This window comes from Falco rusticolus, chromosome 4 (genome assembly GCF_015220075.1).
Source record: "Falco rusticolus isolate bFalRus1 chromosome 4, bFalRus1.pri, whole genome shotgun sequence".
NCBI classification, from domain to species: Eukaryota; Metazoa; Chordata; class Aves; order Falconiformes; family Falconidae; genus Falco; species Falco rusticolus.
The window spans coordinates 90257762-90280428 of NC_051190.1; the positions used below are offsets into that span (position 1 = coordinate 90257762).

General features: G+C 42.9%; 1 protein-coding gene across 2 annotated transcripts in view; it reads left to right on the forward strand.

Moving 5' to 3' along the window:
- Positions 1–22667, forward strand: part of GLI3 (GLI family zinc finger 3) — a 215560-nt gene that overhangs the window by 173760 nt on the left and 19133 nt on the right. For both annotated transcript variants that reach the window (XM_037386917.1, XM_037386918.1), the window contains exon 10: positions 219–359. In XM_037386917.1, the coding sequence (XP_037242814.1) occupies positions 219–359 (141 nt within the window). The remainder of the gene's footprint in view (positions 1–218; positions 360–22667) is intronic.

Consider the following 22667-nt stretch of genomic DNA (forward strand, 5'->3'; position numbering starts at 1 on the left):
TGTATTTTACACGTATAGTCTGCAAATGGCTTCTGGCTTACCAGGCCTGTTTTGGGCTTCGGTACTTTTTAGAATGGAGTAACATAGTGAACTTAGAGGAAAATAATCCCCCTGTCCCATCATCTTTCTTTTAATGCTGAAGTAATTCACTTTTCTTCCTTCTCAGTTTTAGAATTTCCTCTCTTCTCTCCTCACCCCTGTTTTTTTCCTCTCTCCAGGAACAGCCAGAAGGAGTGACCCTGGTAAAAGAGGAAGGGGACAAAGATGAAAGCAAACAGGAGCCTGAAGTGGTCTATGAGACAAACTGCCACTGGGAAGGCTGTTCCCGGGAGTTTGACACGCAGGAACAGCTAGTGCATGTAAGTTAATGGTATTCAGGAGCTGGGTTTTAAAACTACGTGACCTTTTTCATGGGGGTCGGGTTCTCTGACCCTGTGCTGAGTCAAGTTTCTTAGCTAACAGCGCTGCAAACTGGAGAGGGGTTTATGAGTTTCTGAGAATAAAGAAAACTCGGAGCCACAGTGCTTGACCTGTTCAGTCAGCTAAAGCTTAGTGTAAAATTCAATAAAGTCTTCAATAGAGATTGTAATGGCTCTGATCCTGTAAGCCAGCAAACGCTATTTTGAGTTAGAGACTTTGATAGTTATTGAGTAATAGTAAGCTGGACATGAATTATTATTAACCTTTAGCCAAGTTTGATTTTTTTTCTCCCCAAAGGGACTGTAACAGTAGAAATGGGTGAGGGGAATTCTTCCCCTTCCCTAAGCGGGGGTTTAGTATCAGTTTACTGTTGTGTGTAAACTGAAGGTGGTTATTTGGCTAAATACATGGAGACTGAGTTATTTCAGTCTTTTTAGCAAAAGCAAACTGTATGGTCTTTTTTATGCTATGCCAAATATTAGTCTGTCTTCCTTGTTTTTTATTCCTCCCTGCCACCTCTCCAAAAGAAATGATATTTTTTTTCTGTTTTGTAGTATTGTAAGTTAGAAAATGAAAAACGGAAATATAGAATATAACTTGGCAAGTGCAGTCCCCACAACATTTCCAGCCTTCTTAGCTAGCAGCACCTCTCTTAATTACCAGCATCACAGATCATATCAAATACTCGGGGCGGGGGGGGCAGGGGGGGAAAAAGAGTTGCTAGTACAGATTAGAGAAGAACATCTTGAGCTAATCATCAGCGTGTCAGAATTGTATATATTGTAGAAAACTGTTTAATTCTTTCTTGGAGATCATGCAAAATCTATTGCAAAATGTGGCCAGTGCTACTGAAATACCTTGTTGAAAAAAGTACTTTTCTACCCCAAATAAATAAAAAATACCCATCATATATTTCCAGACACTATGCAAAATGATAAATCGATGCTGCAAAGCTGACTTTAGTAAAGCAATGCCAGCTTTCACTTGCTGGAGTGTGAGAGCCTCTTGGTGTTGTACTTGGTCATCATGATGTATATTCAGTTTCTTGCTATTATTAGGCAGTAGTAGTAACAACTGTAGCAACAATAATAATTAATGTAAGACTATCAAAACCTAAATCTTAAATAAAAATGTAATATTTTTTAAGAATCATTTGGACACATTTTGCACAGATAATTCCCTAACATTTTAATAGGCCAAAATTAAATGTGAGGAGAGACTCTTTTGGTGTCACAATATCTTTCTTTTTGGGAAAAAAATGCCATACAAATGGCTGCTGCAAAGGATTGGACACATTTAAAAGATCAAGTGTTGGTATTGCGATTGATTCCATGCAAACAGACCAATTGACATCATCTGGGGCTCTGCACAGGCACAGTCTTTCTATCTGCTAATAATTGTAAGGCTGAAGCTTTATGATGCCTGGAAAACCTTTCTCAATATTCAGAAACGATCCAGTGATGATAAATGATTTACACCAAAATACATGAAATAAAAGAGAAATTCAGAATAAAGGTGCCCTTGGTAATGAAAAACAGGAAGAGGATTTTGTGACGTTTCAGATGTAAAATTTAATTGAATTTCACTATGCCTGTTAGTTAATAGCTAATGTTTTGTGGTTTAAGGCAAATTAAACTGACAGTGTGATAGTTTGATTGTTTGGGGTATTTTTAAATGCATGTGTTGTTTCTGGTGTGATTTTTATAGCGAAAGTGACTATATTATAAGGGTCACAATCAAGACTCTTCTAAAGAAAAGTGTATTATATTTCTGCACAATAGCAACATCTGAAATGGGTTTCTCTAGACGTAAAAAAGCGATACAAAAAATGTTTCTGTGATACAAGGAGTACTTTTTGGCAGGGCTCAGGATTCAGATATGTTACGATGGCATTTAAGATTACAAGGTGCAAGTCTTGACTTGATACCCTGAAGACAATAAATTCATCATCGCAACCATCACATTCAAGTAGCACAAATCACGCTGTAAGAGTCAGCGTGACTCAGTGATGGGGCCCTGGTCTGTGATTTCTTTTGCTGCTCTGACAGAGCCCTGCTGTGGGGACTTGAGCGAGTTATTTCTGTCCAGAATAGCAAAGGGCTTCAGACATCTAACTCTGTTTGAAAGTCTCGCCCTTCACCCCAGTCTGTCCCACATTTTGTCTGCCCTTGATTGCCTCAGCCCTCCGATGTATACCTGCAGCAGCTAGGGAAACGGGGTCCACCTCTCGGGAGGGCTTCACGGGCGGGCAGTCCTGGTTTTCCTTAGGTGCGTGACTCTGGCAGAAAGCGTTTAGTACCTGGGCAACACTTTGGTCCTTGAAAATCTTCCCACTGATGTGGTTCATGCATGCCTCCTACCCAATGCTGGTGGGTAAACCCCAGTAAATACAAACTGCCGTAGCTGCGCTTACCTCAGTGTCTTTGCAGTGGGTGAGTTCCTGACTTCGCTTGTGCATGTGTGCACCTGAACTGGCACAGACAGGGTGTGTGTCTCAGTGGCATGCATACATCCTTGACTCGGGAATATTTACACTGCAGTAGCAGCTAGAGGCCTCATCAGGAGTCCTGTGGTGCTAGACCAGAGTCCCATGCTGTTAGGCACTGCTCAAATGCAGAAGAGGGAATGGCCCTGATATGGGCATGAGGTCTTCACCCTGCAGCTCCAGGGCCACGTACATCAGGTTATTCCATGCTGTCTGGAGTTGCCTGAGCTAGCTTGTGTACAGGTGGGACTGTAGCTAGTATCGTGCTATTAGCCTTTAAGTCTTGCAGCAGAACTCTGCCATGTTGCAGGTGATTCCCAACCTGCTGGCAGACTCAGCAGAACCTCAGTTGCTCCAGCTGATTTGGAAGGGAGTTTTTGGAGTAAGATGCTGGACTGCTATCTGGGACATAAAAAGTATAGGCAGCCATCCTGTTTTGTTGACTCTACTGTGGGGTAGTGATCATCAAGACAGGGGCAACTGGCATAAATAAAGGCTTAAATTGCCTTAGCAAGATGTATTTGGATAACATCTGCCAGCTTACCTGTATTCCCAGACACTCAGAAAGGGTGATTAGCGTGAGCAGAGAGCTACAGTCACGTGTTCAGAAGTTGGGTGGGGGTGATACAGCACTACACATGTGATACTACATTTTACCATGTACACACACCTACTTGCCCATACTATGGGTAGTCAAGTGAACTGTATAGTGAAACTAAGAGTGGTCTATGTAGACCTTCACAAAGGATTGCATGAAACACCTTCCCTGTCACCCACTTCATTGAGTACATGGTATGTAGCATATACTCAGTAGAAAGGAAAATACATTTGTATATTTCACTTGGAAGTATTTCAAGTATTCTTTCACCTGTTCAACACTCTAAACCAGTTCCCTGGGCTTTGAAAGTTCACCTGGGAAGAAGAAATTTGTAAAATGCAGAGTTTCAGAAAAAAGGCTTAAAAAAAGCATTCATCTACATCCTGATAAGGCTAAATTTTCAGGATCTACACAGGCTAGCAGTAAGTCTTTTAATGTGCATTTTTTTTTTTTTTTTTTAAGGGGAATAAAGCTGCTGCTTGTAGCTATACAGAATAGTAAGATATCAGACCCAAGATGTCTGATGGCGTGGAACAGACTGTTATCCAGACATTGCATCCCAAAGCACTGGAATTCTAGAGGAACTGCAGTGTTTAGGGAAGAGATGGAAGTATATTTCTAGCTGTTTATTTTGTTTCCTAAAGGGTTCGGTACCTCAGCATGAATTGTAGGTGCACCAGGTTGAGCAGAGCTTGGGAGAGCTTTTCCACAATACACAAATGCACACAGTTCACGTTATAGATGTCATTACTCCCATCACATGTAGGGTGTACACGCAAGCATGTATGCATGTGTTTTGAAAGAAGTAAATAAGAATTTGTGTATATTCTGGTCTTTTTGTCACATGAGGATAACTCTATTATGTTTTTGGGAATGATGGGACCTGATTTACTTTGAAATCAACCGTAGGTGAATCAGATAGCAATATCTGCATTGCAAAGTGATGTGCATGTACATATAGCATGTATGAAATAGTAAATACAAACATAATCTGTGTCTGAGTATGTGGTGTAGCTTTAGAGCAGAAATTGCAACCTTGGGAACAATAGTCAGCATTTGATGGCATTTTTCTGCCTTACTTTCTGTAGCAAAGTCCTGCTGTTATTACTGTAAAATGTGGGCGCTAGTGGAAGTGTGCTTAGGCCCCAAGAGGCAGTGTTTTCTGACTGAATTTATGAACAGAACCTGGTCTGCTATGAATAAGTAACTGAAAAGCTACATAAAAGAATCGTTATTGACCCACCCAGAAGGGTTTGACACTGAAATGATTTTGGTGCAAGAGCTCTTATTTTCAAGCGATATGTGCCGCTTAGAATTCAGTGTGGTTAAATTTTCATGATACATACACCAAAAGGCAAGGTGTTAAACCATTCAGACACTCTGCCTTATTTATAGCACCTATCCATCCTTCTCCCCCCCCCCCCCCCCTTTCTCTCTTACAGTTAATAGAAAGATTCATGATTCTTCATGGTTGTCTATCTAGCGTCTGACAGTACCGACTGCCCTGCTAAAGCAAGTCACTATCTATAATTGATATCCTTCTATGGAATAGGGTACTGGCTGCAATTGAAGAGTTTGCTGAAAGCTCTTAAATCCTGACAAGTTCTGCCCTTGTCCTGGTTGTTGCTGAGCTATACTTCTGGGATCCCAGGGTTATTTGAAGTTGGTGCAAGAGGGATACGTGTGTTGCACATTAGCAAATCGTAAAGTTGGAGAGGTGTGTTAGAGCCACCACTGCATTCTCCTGCCAGCTAGTCTTATTTACAGTGCATTGCACTGCTGAAAAGATTGCTTACATTACTGTTTGAACATGTGTATTATAGGTTTCTTTCTTTCCTTTCTTCTTCTTATTAAAAAAAAAAAAAAAGATCTTATTTATTTTAAAGCCTCAGTTTGCTGCTGGGGTCTTTATCATTCAGCTGTTTAATTAATTTCTCTGCCCAGCGAGATATTATAATTGGGCTTAGCTGAGCTCAAGTTTGTTTTAAATATGTGATAAATGCACTTGAACGCCCAGAAGCTAATAAGATACTGTATATTTTTATAAATCTGCTTTTTGTTGCAGTTTATCTCCCCCCCCCCCCCCCCCCCCGAAATCAGTTTTAGAATAAAATATTGCAAAAGGGTTAGACACTAAAGATAAAAGTTTGTTTAAGAAAATCATCCTTCAAGGAAATGACTGAAGTTATTGTTAAATATTAATACAATGGCAATCAGAAAAATGCAGTGCTGCCTATTTCTCATCCCCCTTGCTGTGTAGCCTTCATGGTAGTTATTTTTTTTCATTTTTTAAAAAAACGTGCTTGAAGAACTGTAGAGCTGTTCTTCGTTAGGGTTTTCTCCTTAATTGTACAGCAATAAAAATCTCTCATTGTTGTTACATTTGATTAGATGAGATCAGAAAGCCCTAAACTGATGGCAGTGGCTTACATTCAGGATTTCGTTTGCTGAGGTCTTCCGCCTGTTTGCAAAGAGCCGGTGGCTGGAGCACTCCCCCAGCAAGCCCTGGGGCAGCTGCTGTAAGGCTCCATCAGTCTCCCCTCTCACACCAGAGGAATGTTTCTTGTGTTTCTTAGGGGCCCACATGTTCTCAAGCTAGTCGCAGTGCCCTGAGGATACCCAGAAGAACCATTGTGTGAAGTTCTTGATGTTTTTTCTCCTCCGCTCCTACAGAAAAGGATGGGTTCCACTCTGACCAACAGAAGCTGGCAGCGATCCATGGAGGACCTACATGGAACCTGGGCTGTGCCCACAGCCTGCCTCTCCTCAGGTTTCATGGCTTCTGTTGTGATAGGAGGTGTCATCAATGATGTGCACCTCAAATCACTTAAGAATGTATCTGATCAGGAGGTGAGGAGCACACCACTCTCAGAAAGACTAGACCTCTTTGGAGTGGCTCATTTGGGACGCCCAGAAAATAAGGATACTCAAAGTCAATAGATGTGAAAGTCTCACTCCCTCTACTACCAGGCTGCCTTTGGCCTCCGGCTTCTTTCTCAGCTTCTCTCCTGTAGGAGAGCGGTAGATAAGGACTAGATCAGGAGTCCTCAAACTTTTTAACCAGGGGGCCAGCACGCGGATGAAGTGGCAGGCAGCCATCTGCGGCTGCTTGGTTTCCCCCCAACCCCTGGCGGGGGGGTCTGTAAATACCGGGGGCCGGATTGAGGACCCTGGGGGGCCGTGTCCGGCCTGTGGGCTGTAGTTTGAGGACCCCTGGATTAGAAAGAGTTTAACCTCTCTTCTCTAAAAAAAGATCCACTGGCAACTGGAGAATAAACCAGATTAGAGTATTTCCCCTGAGTGACAGCTGCAGTGGCGGAGCTGGAAGTGACCCCGAGCGCTGCGTGTTGCCTACAGCTTGCCAGAGGAGAAACTTTCCCTGGAGCAAACAGCCCCAAGCTGCCAAAGCCCACAGGGTGCTTCTCCCAGCTGTGCAGGTAGGCATCTGTGCCTGAATGCGGCAATTACACCCAGCTGCCCCAAAAGGCAGGTGATCCTTTGTGCGTTAGTGATTTCTTTCCTCTGGGCAGTAGAGGTGTGCTTGCAAGCTGGTCGTGGCACAGGTGAAGTCCCAGCTACATGAAGCAAGTCCCTTCACAATCCCAAAGGGGTGTCATTATGTATCCCAGTTTGCCTGCAACTCCAAATACATGCAGGGATTTATTTAATTTTTAATTCTTCCTCGCAGAGGCAGTTTTCAGTGCATTTTCATTATAGTTTTATTTGGCTGTAGCACAGTAACACAGAGAGGCTTTAGCCCATCTGCAGGCTCATTGTGCGTGGCAGTGACAGCTACTGCCCTGAAAGGTTCAGAAATGTTTCCTTTAAATTGAAAAGAGTAAGGAATAGATAAGAACATGAAATCCATTATAGTAATCATTTCTTTCCTGACAAAAGGAGAATGTTTTACGTACAACAGCAAAAGTTTTTTTTGTTGGTGGCTTTATTCTATTTTATCTTATTTTTTAATCTCTGGGGTCTGGACCCTATTCCATATTTGGAGAGGCAACACTGTGGGCAAAGGAAATCATGCGAGAAGCGAGACAAGCCCAGGGCTTGGGCTGAAGGTTGGGACAACATGGGAGTTGTCTTGGAGGTGAGCAAGTGCCAGGGAAAGTTTTTTCCGGTTTGTGCATCCCCTCAGTATATTTGATCTTTGTGGATGAGAGGGAACAAGGGAGAGGAAAGAGAGAGAGAGGGAGGATACGATATAGCAAATAATCATGAGAAAGATCTGTCCACAACTTTATAGATTTTGAAATCTCTTCTTCACTGCCTGCTTAAAGGCTGAGTTAGAATTAAGACACCACCTTACGGTGCTGGATCATAGGCTGCTGAACCCATAGTTCTGAACTGCACCAGAATGGCAGCTTCGTCTGTAGCCCAGCGATTGATGACATGACATAGGAAGGCTAGTAAGCAGGTCTGTGCCCCTAAGCACATGTTGGCTCTCTCCTGGTTTCCATATGGGCACCTAACACAGACTTGTTTAAATAAAGCAACTCTTTGACCCCCCCATCAAAGGTAACCATCTAAGTGCTGCCGGGTTTGAAGGTTAAGTAACTGCAGACAGACCCCACTGCTGAGCTGTAGCCTCAGTAGCCCTGGGGGTCTGGCACGGCCCCAGTTTGCCTGCCCAGCACATCCTTGCTCCATCCTTGCTCCCCACCAACCACTGTGATGCCCGCTGCCTTCCAGCAGTGTTCAAAGTCAGCACTGCTGCCTGATGAAGAGGTCTGGTTCACTCGGGGCTTGACCCAAAGGCCAGCTGTGCTTTGCTCGGGTCCCTCAAGCACTCCCCTCCACAAGCGCATCGGCAGTTCCCCTACCTAGAGTCTGGCTTTTGATGAATCACAGGGAAGGGGAAAAAATAAAAAAAATAAAGTGGGGATTTCTCTTCTTGATAGAGAGAGGTTTACAAAAAAAATAAATCCACTCTAATCTGTGAAGTATTAAAGAGGGGATTTAGAGAGAGAAATGTAATCATTTTTTTATTTTAATTCCTCTGTAATTAGCATTTCTTTCACAGCATTAGGAAAAGTTGTTCGTCCGCTGCTGCTACAGCTGCTGCTCACATGAGTTGCCAGAATCACTGTCTTTAAGTTGGTGTCCCTGAAAGAGGTTGCTGAACTATGACAGTCGTTTAAATCATGCTTCTTTTTCACTGTTGTAGGTAGGGATGAACAGCACTCCTCCTTCCTGTGCCCCCCGAAGTTACTCTAGCCATTGAGATTGAAATTGTAACAAGTGGGCACTTGAGCAGAAAGGGATGTGTGTGGCTGGAGCAGCATTTGGCCCCTGTCTGGGGTTTTAATCACAAAGCACTATTTAGGTGGTTTGTGGATATACATACTTAATTGAAGTGTTTATTTTGCCTGAGAGTTCAGCTAGTGAGCTCTTCCAGGTTAGTGGTGTTTCACAGGTGACTTCGAGTTTTGGGGAGAAGTGTAGGGTAAGCAGCTGCCAGGCAAGTCCCAGGGGAGCCGGCGCTGACTGAGGGACAAGCACTAGGCAAGGGTAAAGCTGCAAACTGAGATGGCCCTTTGGCTTCTGACTCTTGTTGGCATATCCTGGAGAAAACAGAAGAGGGAAGCCCCTGCCTGTTTTTTTCGCTGTCTCCGAGCTGCAGGGAAGGTTGGGCTTGTGCATTGACTCCAGGTACTTTTTGGTCCTGACCAAGTGGCCAGGACAAAGCAGATGTGCCTGGACAGAGCTGCGGTTTCTGTGCAGCTTTTTCCTGCCTTGCCTTTGCTAAGTGATTTGCTGCTATGTAGCCCTTGTTATTATGCTGAACCTGTGGAAGATCTCCCTCAAATCTTCAGGAGTCCCCTGCTTGGTGTGGTGTGTCTCTGCACTGCTTTTATTGTCTCCCAGTGAACAGGATTTTTTCCCCACAGTGCAGCCCATTCATATCTTTGTCACAAATGCCATTTTATCCCTTGTAGCTGCCCATATTCTACCCAGAAGGTTTGCCTATAGAAACCTGATGCCTGGAAGAATAGAAATCCATGAGCGCTGGCCCAGCTACTGCATGTGGAGGTGTTTTTTCTCAGACAGAAGCGGCAGATCCGCATGCATCAACAGTGGCAGGGACAGGCAAGGTGAACACAGGCGCGGGTGCCGCTTCTGCCTTTGATTTTGAGAGGGCTGGGCTGCACAGATCCACTTTTGCAGTCTCTTTTGTTTGTACAGCCTCTTAATAGAAAGAAAAAAACAACAGATGAGCCTTTTATCGTGCTGAAAGAAATGTAATGTTTTCTAGTGCTTTAAACTTTTGTGTGAGCTTGACTTTTTCTTCCGGGTCTCTGGTACCTAATCAATAAAAGGAATGGGTGGTGGGTTTGTCAGGAGTGGGTCCTCTGGTGGCTTGCACTGTAGGTATGAGGTCTGCATATACCATTCTTACATGTATCGCAGGGCTGAGATGCTGCAGTTCTCGGTGAGATAAAGTAGTCAAGCTGAAAATGAAACAAAGCTCTAACTGTATCCCTCCTTGTGTTTAGCAGAGATAAACTACAGTGGAGTCTCAGTGCTGCTCCGTTTGGCTTCTGGCAGCAGCTTTAATTGGTAAAATGCAGATTTTTTTTTTGATCAGGAGAGGATTATTCTTGTTATCAGTCTGGAGCATCTTATTTCAAGATGAAAAGGCTTCGCTGAATTACAGATGCCAACATTTTTACAAAGCACTTTGGCGATTGACATCTCAAAGAGAAAGTATGATTTATTAGCCTATAATGGCTAACACTGAGCACTGGGCTAGGTCCCACTGATTTGTGAAATTGCTTAATATGAATTGCCTTTTTGTGTAATTCAAGCCCCAGGTTTTTAAAATAAACTTAGAATATGAAGTGTATGAAACATTACATACCTGGAAAGGGAGAAGGGTAATGGGGCTGTGTAGCTAAAAAGAAAAGAAGGCAAAGGAATAAAGGGAGAAAGAGAGAGACAGAAAGGAAGAGAAGGAGAAAGAAAAAAGAAAGACGGAAAGAAAAGAAAGAAAGAAAAAGAAAGACCTACTTCTAAATCCATCTTTGTGGTGCTTTTTTACAGAGTTTGGTTGATATGTTGGCAGGGTAAAGATTAATAACAAGCCTTGTCGCTATCAGTACCTGCTTGTCGATTCTCTGTAACAGGGCTGTCTGTTCAGCATGGAAATTATTGATTAAATAAAAATTGCTATTAGATTGTGATGTGATCCATAATCACAAACAATGGTGGACATTCTTCTTTCAGATCCCAAGCCATGCATCAAGGTTTTCCTTGTAGTAATTTATATTGTGCTGACACTCGCACCCATTAGGCTTTTATCCTCTCCTACATGTGTCAAGAAAGCAGTAAAAGAAAGAACAGCAGCAGCACAGCACCAGGTAGACACTCACTACATTTTCAGAAAGAAACACAGCACAGCTAAGCCCATCTTTTGCTTGTAGTTAGCACCTTACCTCAGCAGTGATTTCTGCCAGATAAGGGCAAGCCCCCTTGAATTCAGGGATCTTTTTCAGAGTGTTTTCAGTGAGGGCGAGAGCTTGCCCCACAAGTATTTGTACCTGAAATGTTCACTGTCACTTTTTTTCCTTCTCTCATTCCCTTGGCACTGGTTTTATTTATGATCCTTGTTTAAGGTACACCTGTGAGTAGATCCCCCATGTCAGGACAGTGTGGGAAGGGGATAAGGCATCCAGGGAAACCCAGTATGGTTTTGTGGGTTATTTTTAGCATTCTGGAGTGTGAAGGATGAGTAGCTTTCCTGTATTTACAGAGCTCTGGTGCTTCCTAATTTGAGGAATCCAGGATTAGAGTGCTTCAGTTAAGACTGCGTCACTTTAGGCTGAGTTAATGAAAAAGATAGCATCTCACTCTTCACAGCACATGTGAGCATGGTACCAACTTTCTTCCTCCTGTGCGAGCCTTTGTCTAAAACTGAGGGAAACTTGGTCAAAATATTGTTGGGAGTTTGGCCGCTTATAGGAATAATGCCCACACAGCTTCTCTGTCCCTTTGTCTCAGAAGCCCTTAAACAAGATGTATGTATGTCCAGACTGATGAAGCCCACCTGGCCTGGCTGCTGGGGAGCAGCATCCCTGTAGCTCTGGACTGTCCATTGTAGATTGTTTTGCCATTACCAGCACTAGGTAGGATTACTGGAAGAGTTTTATACCACTGTACAAGAGCTGAGAACGTAGAAACTTAATACACTATGGGTATGCAGTGATTTTTATTTTTTTTTTTTCTGTTAGTGTAGTTTTTCTTGAAGGTAGTAAAATAAAGGCTTTGTCCTTTAAACCATCAGCACTAATTATCATACGATGTATATTTCTGTGTCATGCTACCATTAGGATATTTTTTTCATATCTTTCCTGTGCCTAAACTATTTCAAATATTACCACAGACAACCCAGAAAACCCTACCTGCAGTATTTGACTGTTTGCCACATTACACTCATCTTAAAGAATGTTTAACAGTGAGCTTAGCTTACTTCATTACGCAGAGCAAATAATAAGTTTTCAGGTTTGGCCACTGTCATTTAAATCAAGAGACGGCTTCATTTTGCAAAGCCGGAGCATGTGCCTTGCACACCTCCCTCTGGTGCAGCCACTTTCTCTTCATGGACCAGAGCCAAGGGATTACCAGCCAGGAAATTAATTGCCAAGGGGATTCCAACACTTAACGGTTAGTAAAAAAAGCCTGAACAAAGAAGTGTGTTTTGTGTCACATTCTGGAGGCACTAGGCTCCAGCTCTGATAGTTTTTGGATGAGGGGGAGTTACAGAGATACAGGACTGCCCTTTGGTTTACTACTGCAGACTTCTGGGGCTGATGACCAGCACAAGTCTGTCCTGTTCAGATGGTGCCACAATGGTATACATAGGAGAGGAGATGAATCTTTGAGATAAACCAGACTGTTTGGGATTGATTTTTAGTTACCAGAGGCACCTTAAGTTCACTGCAAGTCAATTAAAGTTAGCTCGTGGAATTCAGGGCAGAAAAAAAATTTCTCCTTGGTTCTTTTCCAAGTGTGTTAGGTGATACCCCCATGTTCCTGTAAGAGATACTGCACAGTTTTCATTCCAACAGCTCAAATGTCTGTCTGTGGTCTTGCTACAATGCAAGACTGTCTGTGGTATATAGAAGAGAACAGCAAATGTTACCCGTGGCAAGAGAGGGATGAAAGAAGGTATCTCTGCTGCCACTCCCTGGAGCATCAGGGGCAACTGAGCTCTACCACATGGCAGAGACCTTTGCTAACTCTGGTTTTGCTAGGACATGACGGGGACAACAGCCAAGCCTAGCACAGATGTGAAAGGTAAATTCTAAAAGGATGTCCAGTGGAAAAAGCTGAGGGAGGTCTCAGAGGAGCAATAGACTGTTGCATGTGCTGAAGCTTGTTAGAAATGTTTCTTGGAGATGTTAGGAAGGAAACAGCCCAGATACTTTCTCCAGTTCAGTTGTGATGTGGTGGCTTTAAGACACTGCTGCTTCTGTCACCCACCGATGTTGGATTAATTCTACCAGGATCTCCTCTGTGATGAAACAAACGTTAAAACATACATCACCTAGTAAAGATTTTGGTAACGCTTATCACTGCCATAATTTTTCTTTGTAGTTTCGGTGAAAAGTGTTGTGTGTTTTTAAGTCACTAGATTCCCAGATTTCTTAGGGGTTTTGTGTGTGCATTTCATTGCAAAAGGTGGATCAGGCCTTATCTCCATCTGAAAAGCAGCTTTCTTAGGTTATATATAAGGAGACACTAAGCGCATTTATTGAAAAAAATCCTGCTATTCAACAGTCTTTTTCTGTGGACAAAGCATTGGTATTTTTATCATACAGGCAATTTGAATGTGTCCATGTGGTAAGCGTAGGACTCTTTAAAAAAAATTAAAGGCTAAAGGCTCTCCGATTGATTTACACAGGAAGATCCTGCTGAGGGGTATCTTCTCTTTCATTTTAGGTGGTTCAGTCTTAGGTGTGCTGTAATCATTAACAAAGTACTAAAAGCAGAAGAAAGCACACGGTTTTACAAAATCATCTGGTCCAAGGCTGAACTAGATGAAGTGCATGTTGTTCTGCAAGTCCTGTCTATGTGCTTAGTGTTAATGGCTATATGCTTCATACACCCCGAAGAGCAGATCCTGTTTAATTGTCTGACATTTATCTTGCTATTTTGCCCCTTTAGGAGCATAGGATTTTCAGTAAAAGGAGGCAATGGTTGGGGGTTTTTTTGTAAGGGATAACTATTTTGCTAATCCTTCTGCATAGATAGGTGACCAGTTGTATCAACCTGGGACTTCGGAAGACTTCAAAAAGTTGTTGAAATGGTACTTTTTAGCATTTCCATATTCTAGCTTGCTATAGCCTTTCATAGATTTGTAAGTAAGTTGGCTCATGGGATTAAGCGGTTTGTCTCTCCTAATATAAAATGATATAAAGCTGCTGTAATATATGGTTACATTTTAACTCAAAGAGCCTGTTCGTACTAACCTGCTTGCAGTGCGTTTCCAAGCCCATGCACTGAAAGGCAGTATAAATTTTAACAGATTTTTGTCATTAAAGCCATACAATGTTTATAAAACAGCTCTGACTTTATATATTCATTTGGTGCAGCACAGTTGTTGGGATATTTTGCTGGGTACCTTCCTACTTCCACTTTTTTCTGCTTTAGGCATCTTTACTGTTGAGCATTTATTTCTTGGCTCCACCAGTCTGGTCTGTGCTGTGGAATGTAAAGATTAGAAATCTCTTTGCATTTTATTTTCTTGTGAACATGCCCTATTTTAAAGGAAAATATTACTACTTTGAGTGTGGTTTGAGCCCACAGCTCAATAACTAACTGCAAGAGATGCTAAATCCCCGCTCTTGCAGAGAGCTTGGTGCATTCGGACCCGATCAAATTTAACGGGCTCCAGGCTGCCGTAAGAGCCTGTGCCAGCAGAGCAGTGAACAGAATCAAGATCTACTCATCTTGGCTAGGAGCAATGGCTGGAATTTATCAAACCCAAACAATATGGAGGGAGAATAGTTAATTTCAGCTTTAATATATACAGCAGGTCTGATTTCCATTGAAGTCAGATGAGTTATGGTGGCAGGAAGGAGGCCTATAGATTTTTGTCTTCTGCAGCCATGTGGGAAAACATCCGAAGTATTTAGTTCTTCCGTCTCGTGTGTGCTAGTGTGCTTCTTGCACACGATGGTATTTTCACAAATAAGATGAAATTCCTTATTTTAATGCCTTTTTATGATGACTTCCTTATCGAATGTGCTGGCATTCTGTGGTCTTTTTTTGCCGGTGAGAAAAATACAGATAGAATATGTACTTTTAAGTGTGTTACACTAACATCTGTAGCAGTGCTAAGTACTGGACTGTTCAGGTTCTGGGGTTTTTTTGTTTGTTTGTTTTTTTTCAAGGTAAGGTCTGGTTTTCATGTATGTGTTTGTTAAAGGTTGTACACAGCTGTATGTGGGTTCAGATTTGTAAAGAAGTCAGCAGCCATTGCTCACTGCCTGTGAGGGAGTTTTAATGGGGTCTAACTTGGTTTTCCTGGAAATTCTGTAGCAGTTGCATATAAAATCAATTTTGATCCCTAAATGCAAAGATCATGAAGCAGAAAATTTTGAAGCTGAGCGTCAGATGGTTTTGCTTCTTCCATATATCGGTCACTCCTAGAAGGTACCACACAGTGCATTTTCTAGGCAACAGTCACTGGTAATCTTGGACCTGGTCAAGGGCAGATGTTTAGTTTCAGGCTGAACTGTACCCTCTTCCCCATCCAACTTAAGAAAATCCCTGCCCTTGTTTGTGCACTACTGCTTTGACTAGGTTGAGAGAGGAGCGTGTAATAGATTTGTGAGGAATGTGGAACTCTTAGCAATGAGTATCTCCTCTCTTGTGAACTTATGGCACAAACAGGCATTGCACTTCCTTGCACTCATGCTGTAGAGCTGTTTCCTGAAAGCAGGAATCCTTCCTGCATCCCAAGCTGTAGCACTGCTGCCTGTAGCCAGCTCTCAGCCTGTGGGGAGAGCTTGTGCACACGTGATATGCAGAAAGAAGGCAGGAAAAGAGGCAGAACAGGCTGAAGATCATCAGTGCAGAGCTAAGGTATAGGATTTGGGAGAAGACCACCTTTGGTGACTACTGCATCCTTAAGGCCGACATCACAGTTTCATCACTTTGTCAGCAGCGGGTCTTAAACACTTCAGCAAGCAGCCTTTGTTCAGTCTCATCTTCCAGCCCTGGCCTTTTGAGCCAATTTTGAGTTCTCTATCACTGGTGCATACTTCAGCTGACTTCTTTCTCCCTCTGTTTTTCTCCTTGCTACTTTGTCTTGGGTCTTTTGGTTTAGGCACCAAATGACCTAGATTTTTCTCATGTGACGTTTACACAGAAGAGAGGTAAAATGTGGGAGTAATTTGGGGACCTGAATATGAAAAGCATAAAAAAAAAAAAAAGCAAGCCAAACACAGATATGTAAGATTATTTTTCTTAAATTAATTTCCGTGCATTGCTGAAGTCTTGGTGAAGGTGCGAGTTGTAATGGGGTACTGGTACTACCTGTCAGGTTGCCTTTCCCAAGAGGGATTACCCGCCAGCAAAAGGCTTTCTTGCTCTTAGCACAGCAGTTACATGCTCAGCACAGCTCTCAAACTGTGGTACCAAACACACATGGTTTGCACCAAAAAAGATTCCGGAGTGAGTGGAAGGTGGGGGAGTTTACCAGCATCCACGCAGTGATGCAGAGAACGCTAATCCAAGCAGCAGGAGTTGTGTCCTGGAGCACATCGTGGCAGGGGCAGCCGGGAGGGCAGGTGATGGTAGGAGAAGGTGGCTGGCAGAAATGCCAGTTGGCCCCTCGTACTCTTCCGGGGGCAGTGTGGGAGCACTTCCCTACAAGCTCCTTCATCCCAGCACTCAGAGAACTTAGTCATCCTCATGGTAACCCTGTTGCATCTTTCCCTGCTTGAGCAGGAGAGCAGGGCACACCCTTGGAGGGCAGAGACATAACCAAAACGCCCCCATTTGAGAACAGTACATTTGAGCACCAGGTTCATGGTTTTCCCTTTCATTTCCTTCACTTCTCTTGTATGACACAAATGCAATTAGCCCTGTCCTTGGGCAGGTCACAGATTCAGGTGGTTGAAGGGAGAGGCGGAGCTTTTTTTTTTTTTTTTTTTTCCTCGTAACATTATGAAGTATAGAAGCCATGATACCTTGCTTGAGCTAAGGGGCAAATGCGAGGCAGAGCATCAGTGCTGGAGCAACTGGCAAAGCCCAGTTATCACAGCAGCACACATTGAAAAATGATTTCCATATATTTGGAAAATAAAAAAGAGTAGAGACAGCTGGAATTCCTGTAGTGTACCACCTTCACCTATTAACCTGCCAGCTAGTGATACAAGAATGCAACCTTCAAGAAAGAGATGGCACTTGATTTTAGACAGAGTTATGGAAAAGAACATCAGAAAAGAAACAAAGCTGAGAGTCATCAAAACATCTTTCCTACCACTGTAAAAGTGGAATGATTAATGTCCACAACATTTATGTTGATGTTCTGGCAGAATCTCATTTATTAAATTTCCAGGTTTAGGAAACAAAGATGCAATTTCTGCCTGCTGCTTTATAGCTGCCTGCTCTTACACAGGAAATCAAGGGAGAGCTGTAAAACATTGCCCTTGATGGAGCTGCTTTTTGCCGCTAACAGACTTAACTGTACTGTATACATGAATATATGTATATTAAATGAAACAAGAACAAGATGTGATCTTATTGGGAAAGAATCCCTGCAATGTCCCATAAGTTCCATTCCCTCCACAGACTATCCCAAAGCCTACCAAAAAGCTGTCCAAAACCTGGAAACATAGATAGAGGCTGAGGGAGTCGGTTCCCAGCCTGACAAGCAAGCTGTGTTTGCCCTGTTGGTATTATATCACATCCATACTGTATAACTACTATATCAGAGATTAAAAGAATGTCATGCTGTATTATGAACCGCTTCTTTATTTTTAGGATTAGATAACTTTTCTCTTCCCCACCCCCCCCACTGATTCCCTTTATGTCCTAAGGGCAGATCCTTTCTCTTGGGTCAGGAATGTAATAAGGCAGGTTTTCCTCTCTCCAGGATATTGTGTCTGTCTCACTGTGTTTAAATTGCCACAGAAAGCTCTTCTGAGCAAAATACAGTATTTTCTTTGTACAAGAGCCAATGGTTGACGTATCCTTGGGGACTTCTCTGTCTTTAGCATTTAAACATGCAAGTTGGATATGTTTAACCTATTGATAGGCAATGAAGACAACTGCAGAATTTATTGCAGGAGAGCAAAAGGAGAAGCAGAAGGAAAACGTTTTTTTTAACTTGAGGATCGAGAACTTTTATTGCTGCTGTTAGTGCAGAGAGATGAAAAGAAACCAGACCTATATTTTCAGCTGAAACAGGGAGAGGAGAAGAAAGCAGTCATGCTGGGTTATGTCCTTTGAATTAGCGTATTCCTGTTTATTACTAATACAGTTTCATGTTTAGAGAACAAGACTCCTCCAAGCCCATAGGTGAAAAAATAGTTTGATTCACCATGGCTTGGTTAAACAGCATTTGAGACAAAAAGATGTCTCCTGCTCAGGCTTTTAGTAAACTCCACAAAATGCAAATGTTCATGAGTTATTATTAGTTTGACCACTCTCAGTCTTGTGCATTCCTTGCTTCCAAACTCGTATGCCCCATGAGACAAGAACAAACTCATTCCTTGTGTTGCACTGACCCCAGGTCTTTAATACATTTTTAAATCTGACTATAAACCCGATCTTCTTGAGGTGGCAGCTGTGCTGGCCCAAGACAACTGTTTGACCCCAAATGTTTGTTGCAACATCTCCAAGGTTCCCCTCAGACTGCCCTTCGTGTGGGAATTCTCCCTCGGATGTTGGAGTCAAAACAGGCAGATTAACCCAAGCTCTTTGGACCCAGGCAAGTGAATAAGCAGTTTGTAAGCTATCGAGGCGGTGAAAGGGGAAGTACAGCAACATCTTGCTAAGAAAAGGTGATGAGCTGCTACAGAGCAGAGCCACACAATGTCTCAGCACCTCCAGGACGTGATGTGATGCCCCCTACCCACCACTTACCTCCTTTCTTAATGTTTCCATCCTCTCTTCCAGCTGTTGGTTTCCATGCTGCCCTTCTCCTGTGCCTGTCAGCCCTCTTCCATGGGCTGTCTCAAGTTATAAATCATCATTATTTTCCAGTTGACTTGGGCTTCTAATTTTGATCCCTACCTTTTTTCATTGACTGCTATTGCCAGTTCTCAAGGGACAGAGATGGGAATCCAGAAGGGCACAGTAATAAATAAGCTTCAAGATTTAATTCAGCTGGAGTGCTGAGGTCTAATTTTTTTTTCTTATAATTAAGTATTAACACTCACAGATACAGAGTTCATATATTAAGTTTTTAAAGTAATGCAAGTTATATTTCCTAATTTCCACGTACTTCACTCCTTTTTGAAATACCCATCTTTTTGACTGTAACTTACTTTATACAGTGATTTGATTTTTCTTTTCTGAATGAGTAAAAACTTTTCAGTCACACTGGAGTTACAAAGATTTGCAGTACGTATTTTTTTACACTGTTAAAAGCCACACTCCTCTCTCTCTCTCTCTCTCTCTCTCTCTCTCACATGTAACCCCAAAAGATCTGATTACTGACATGTGGTACACCACTAGTCCTCATTTAGGTTTACAGTCATGACCAAATCTAGGGGGAGTGGGGAACTTCTTTTGTTAATAGTGGAAAACTTTGAAAATTAAGTATTGAGATTGAATGACAAGATCAAACACAGTGAGGTGAGGAGTGCAACATGCAGACAGAGTATTTAGTGCCTTCATTATACACAGAGGAAATTGCCATGCAGTGCTTTTAAGATCCAGCTGATTTTAACTGTGGGTATTCCATTTCAGCAAAAGTGTCAAGACTATCAAGGCACTGACCTGCTTTGGGCCAGATCAGCAGATTGTATAAATTGTCATGTTGCTAATCAGCATTAGCAGAGATCTGTCACAACAGCATTTCTTAAGTCTTCCGTAAAGTATGCAAGACAGCCGCAAGAACTCTAATGGAATAATAATAAATGCATCCAAAGGAAAGGAAGCAGGGGTGGAGATAGTTATCTGAGCTTCTCCACAGTCATGTGTCTATGGAGAGGTGCCAAGTTCTTCATGTATAGCTATAGCTTTGACTTAGCTTTCGGAACTGCAACCAGCTTAAGCATTTATGCCACGGTAAAGGTTTAAAGCAGCTTAAGTGCTTCTTCCGTCTCGGGAACTAAAAATGGCTTAAGTACTTATGCCACCCTAAGGACGTGAGGTCAAAATCAGACTCTTGACTTGTGCAACAGTGAGGAGACATTAGTCTCTCGTGGTTGTTTGGCCAGGATGTGCCTGCAAATGACCTTTAGGAGGGAAAGGACAGACAGGATCCATACCTATTTGCCGGCAGATAAGAGGAAATTAAAATGCATGCATTGTTCTAACGGAGAGTCACAGAGGTTAGAGAGAGACTCAATTGCAGTGATTGGAATGTGTCCTAAAAGTCTGCTGGGGATTTCACTCCACAGAGACGCAGGGTTTTTTTCCTCCTCACAATGGGATTTCTATTGTCACAGGATATTTCCTGCCTCACCAGGACCTCCTTTATATCCTGGCTTCTTTACAAAGCTTTTGTCTGTCCATCTTGCTGTGGATCATGGAGTTAATCTTTATCGAGATGTTAATGAGATGGTAGGGAGGTCTGCCTGATGTCATCTTTTAGTTGCCTGACTACCTAAAATGGTAGCGAGGAGCAGTGATGAGCTCTGGATTGCATCCCTTGGGGAGCAGGCGAGCATGGATACTGCCGTAAGTGCCACCCTGTCACTCTTCTGAATGCTGATACTCTTTTTACAGTCACTCTGATATCTCAGGAAGCTGTGTGGGTCAAGAACCTCAAAAGTATGCACACCACTCATGAACAAGTGACTAATTCTAGTGGGGAATCAAAGACCTAAATGCTTCTATGCGTGTGGGATTTAGCTTTTCTGGGTCTTAAGTCTCTACCTCAGCTGTGGCCGTAGCAGTAGATACTATTTCCCAAGATTTGTTGGTAGCAGGGGTACATTCACAAGCCATGAGGTACACGGGTGCTTTGGTAACGGTCTCAAGTCCAAAGCAAAGGACTGACCTGTACTTACACCTAAGCGAGGACAAGGAGGTTTGAGTTTTGTTACCCCAAGTTTGGCAAGCTCTGGTGTACTTCATGCTATTCTGGTTGAGAAGGTTGAAGTTGTACTAGAGCAGGTGAAGAGGAGGGCTGAGAGGACAGTTGAGGAGGGGTGGACTAACACAGCCCTGGAAGTGGAAATGAGGAACCTGAGAACAAAATGACAGGTAGGACACAGAGACTTCCATACCCCAAGCCAAAGCCAGGTAAGAGGGGGAATGAGGACTTGGCAGCCTAGAGGAGATGAGGAGTCAACTTCTTTAATCCATGAAATGAAGGCAGAGAGGAAAGTGTTCTCTGTCAGTTAGTTGGGGTGGGGGAGGGAACGAAATAAACACCATGCAGGGAAGCGGAGCTGTTTAAGCTAAAGGATAGTGTTGGCATGAGAACAAATGAATATAAATTGGCTGTGAATAAATCAAAGCCAGAAATCAGTTCCTAACCAGCAGAGGCGTGAGTTCCTAGAAGAGCCTTCCACTGGGAGCAGAGGGAACAGATCACCAACGTACTTAGAAGATGAAGCTTGCCCCGTTCATGACCGGGATTACGTATAGCAGGACTTGCCACAGCAAGGGATGGGCCTGATGACCAGGAACCCTCCTCCTATTTCTAACTGTATGTGGGCTTAAGGACAAACCTGCATCTCCTATGCAAAACACATAAATAAGAATGTTCCCTTATTTATTTAAGAGGACTTATGGGTCAGGGACAGCTAATCCCTTCCAAACCAGCCTCAGAGCTATCCAGTCTGTTACTGCCGGACACAATCTGTGCACATTTCCTATCTGCAGCCTGTGGGCTCTGTGACTCCCTTGTGCAGCTGCGGGATGAGCTGTGTTTAGCAGCTGTCCCGCGGTGATGCCTCTGCGCAGATGCACACGTCCTCTGCTACGCAGGAAATGCAGCAGCTCTGCTGGGTTGAGGGACTTTCTGTGGGAGTGCAGTCCAGGAGGAGGTTGTGCTCGAAGATGGCTTAAATGCTGCTTCTGCTTGATGTCGGTAGTGAGATTTACTGGGAAGTTATTTAGCACCTCCTTTTTAAATTTTTAAAATGCAGGGAAATACCTGTGAGAAGGTAAAAGTCTGAAACTGTCATTGTATAATTGAAATGAAACCAGTTTTTGGCAATGGTGATACGCCTTCTGCTGTGCCACTAACTTACCACATTATACCAATACAAGATGGTCTTTTCCCAGTTTTCTCCTAGCATATGCTAGGGTAGTGTGTCTAGGTTAGCAAGCAGAATCGGGAGATTTTCCCAATGTTTCTGCTTTATCCACCAAATAACTCTTTCCTTTCACATGCAATCTCAGTTGCAGGTGACAGTCATTCTTTTTCTGTTGTTCCTAACTCATTCTTCTGGTATGGAGAGGCTTTCTTCCAGCTGTGTAACTACTGTGAGAGCACATTTGGCCTTTGTTTATGTACTGAATAGCTAATGGGTACCAAGCAGCCAGTTAGGGTATGCTTAGGATTTCTTCCAAAAGACCTGTGGAGGAGGAAAACGGAACACTAAGATTATTGCAAATCCTACCTCCAGCATCATCTCACATCATCTTGGAGCAGCACATACGGTGTGCATTGATTATATAAGAACATGTATGATTTAAGGTGTTCCCTTTTTAAAATAATATTTCTTGCCATGTAAGCATCTATGCTTCCAGGACTCTGCAGGTTGTGCTCTCCATTACCTCTGGGTTTTGAGCTTCCCCAGTAGAGATGGCAGGCTAACTTCAGCCTTGATTTCACTGAATTTGGTGGCTTATTTTGCTCTGGAACTGAAATCCACCTCAGAACTTCCTTCTTCAAAGCCAGGGCGTTCTGAGACCAAAATCAGTATTTAGGTCAGCTCCCTCTGTTAATGTTAAGGTATTTTGGACCTGAAGGATAATAGTAATATTTTTTAAAGAAAAGAAAATGAGCCAGGACAGACT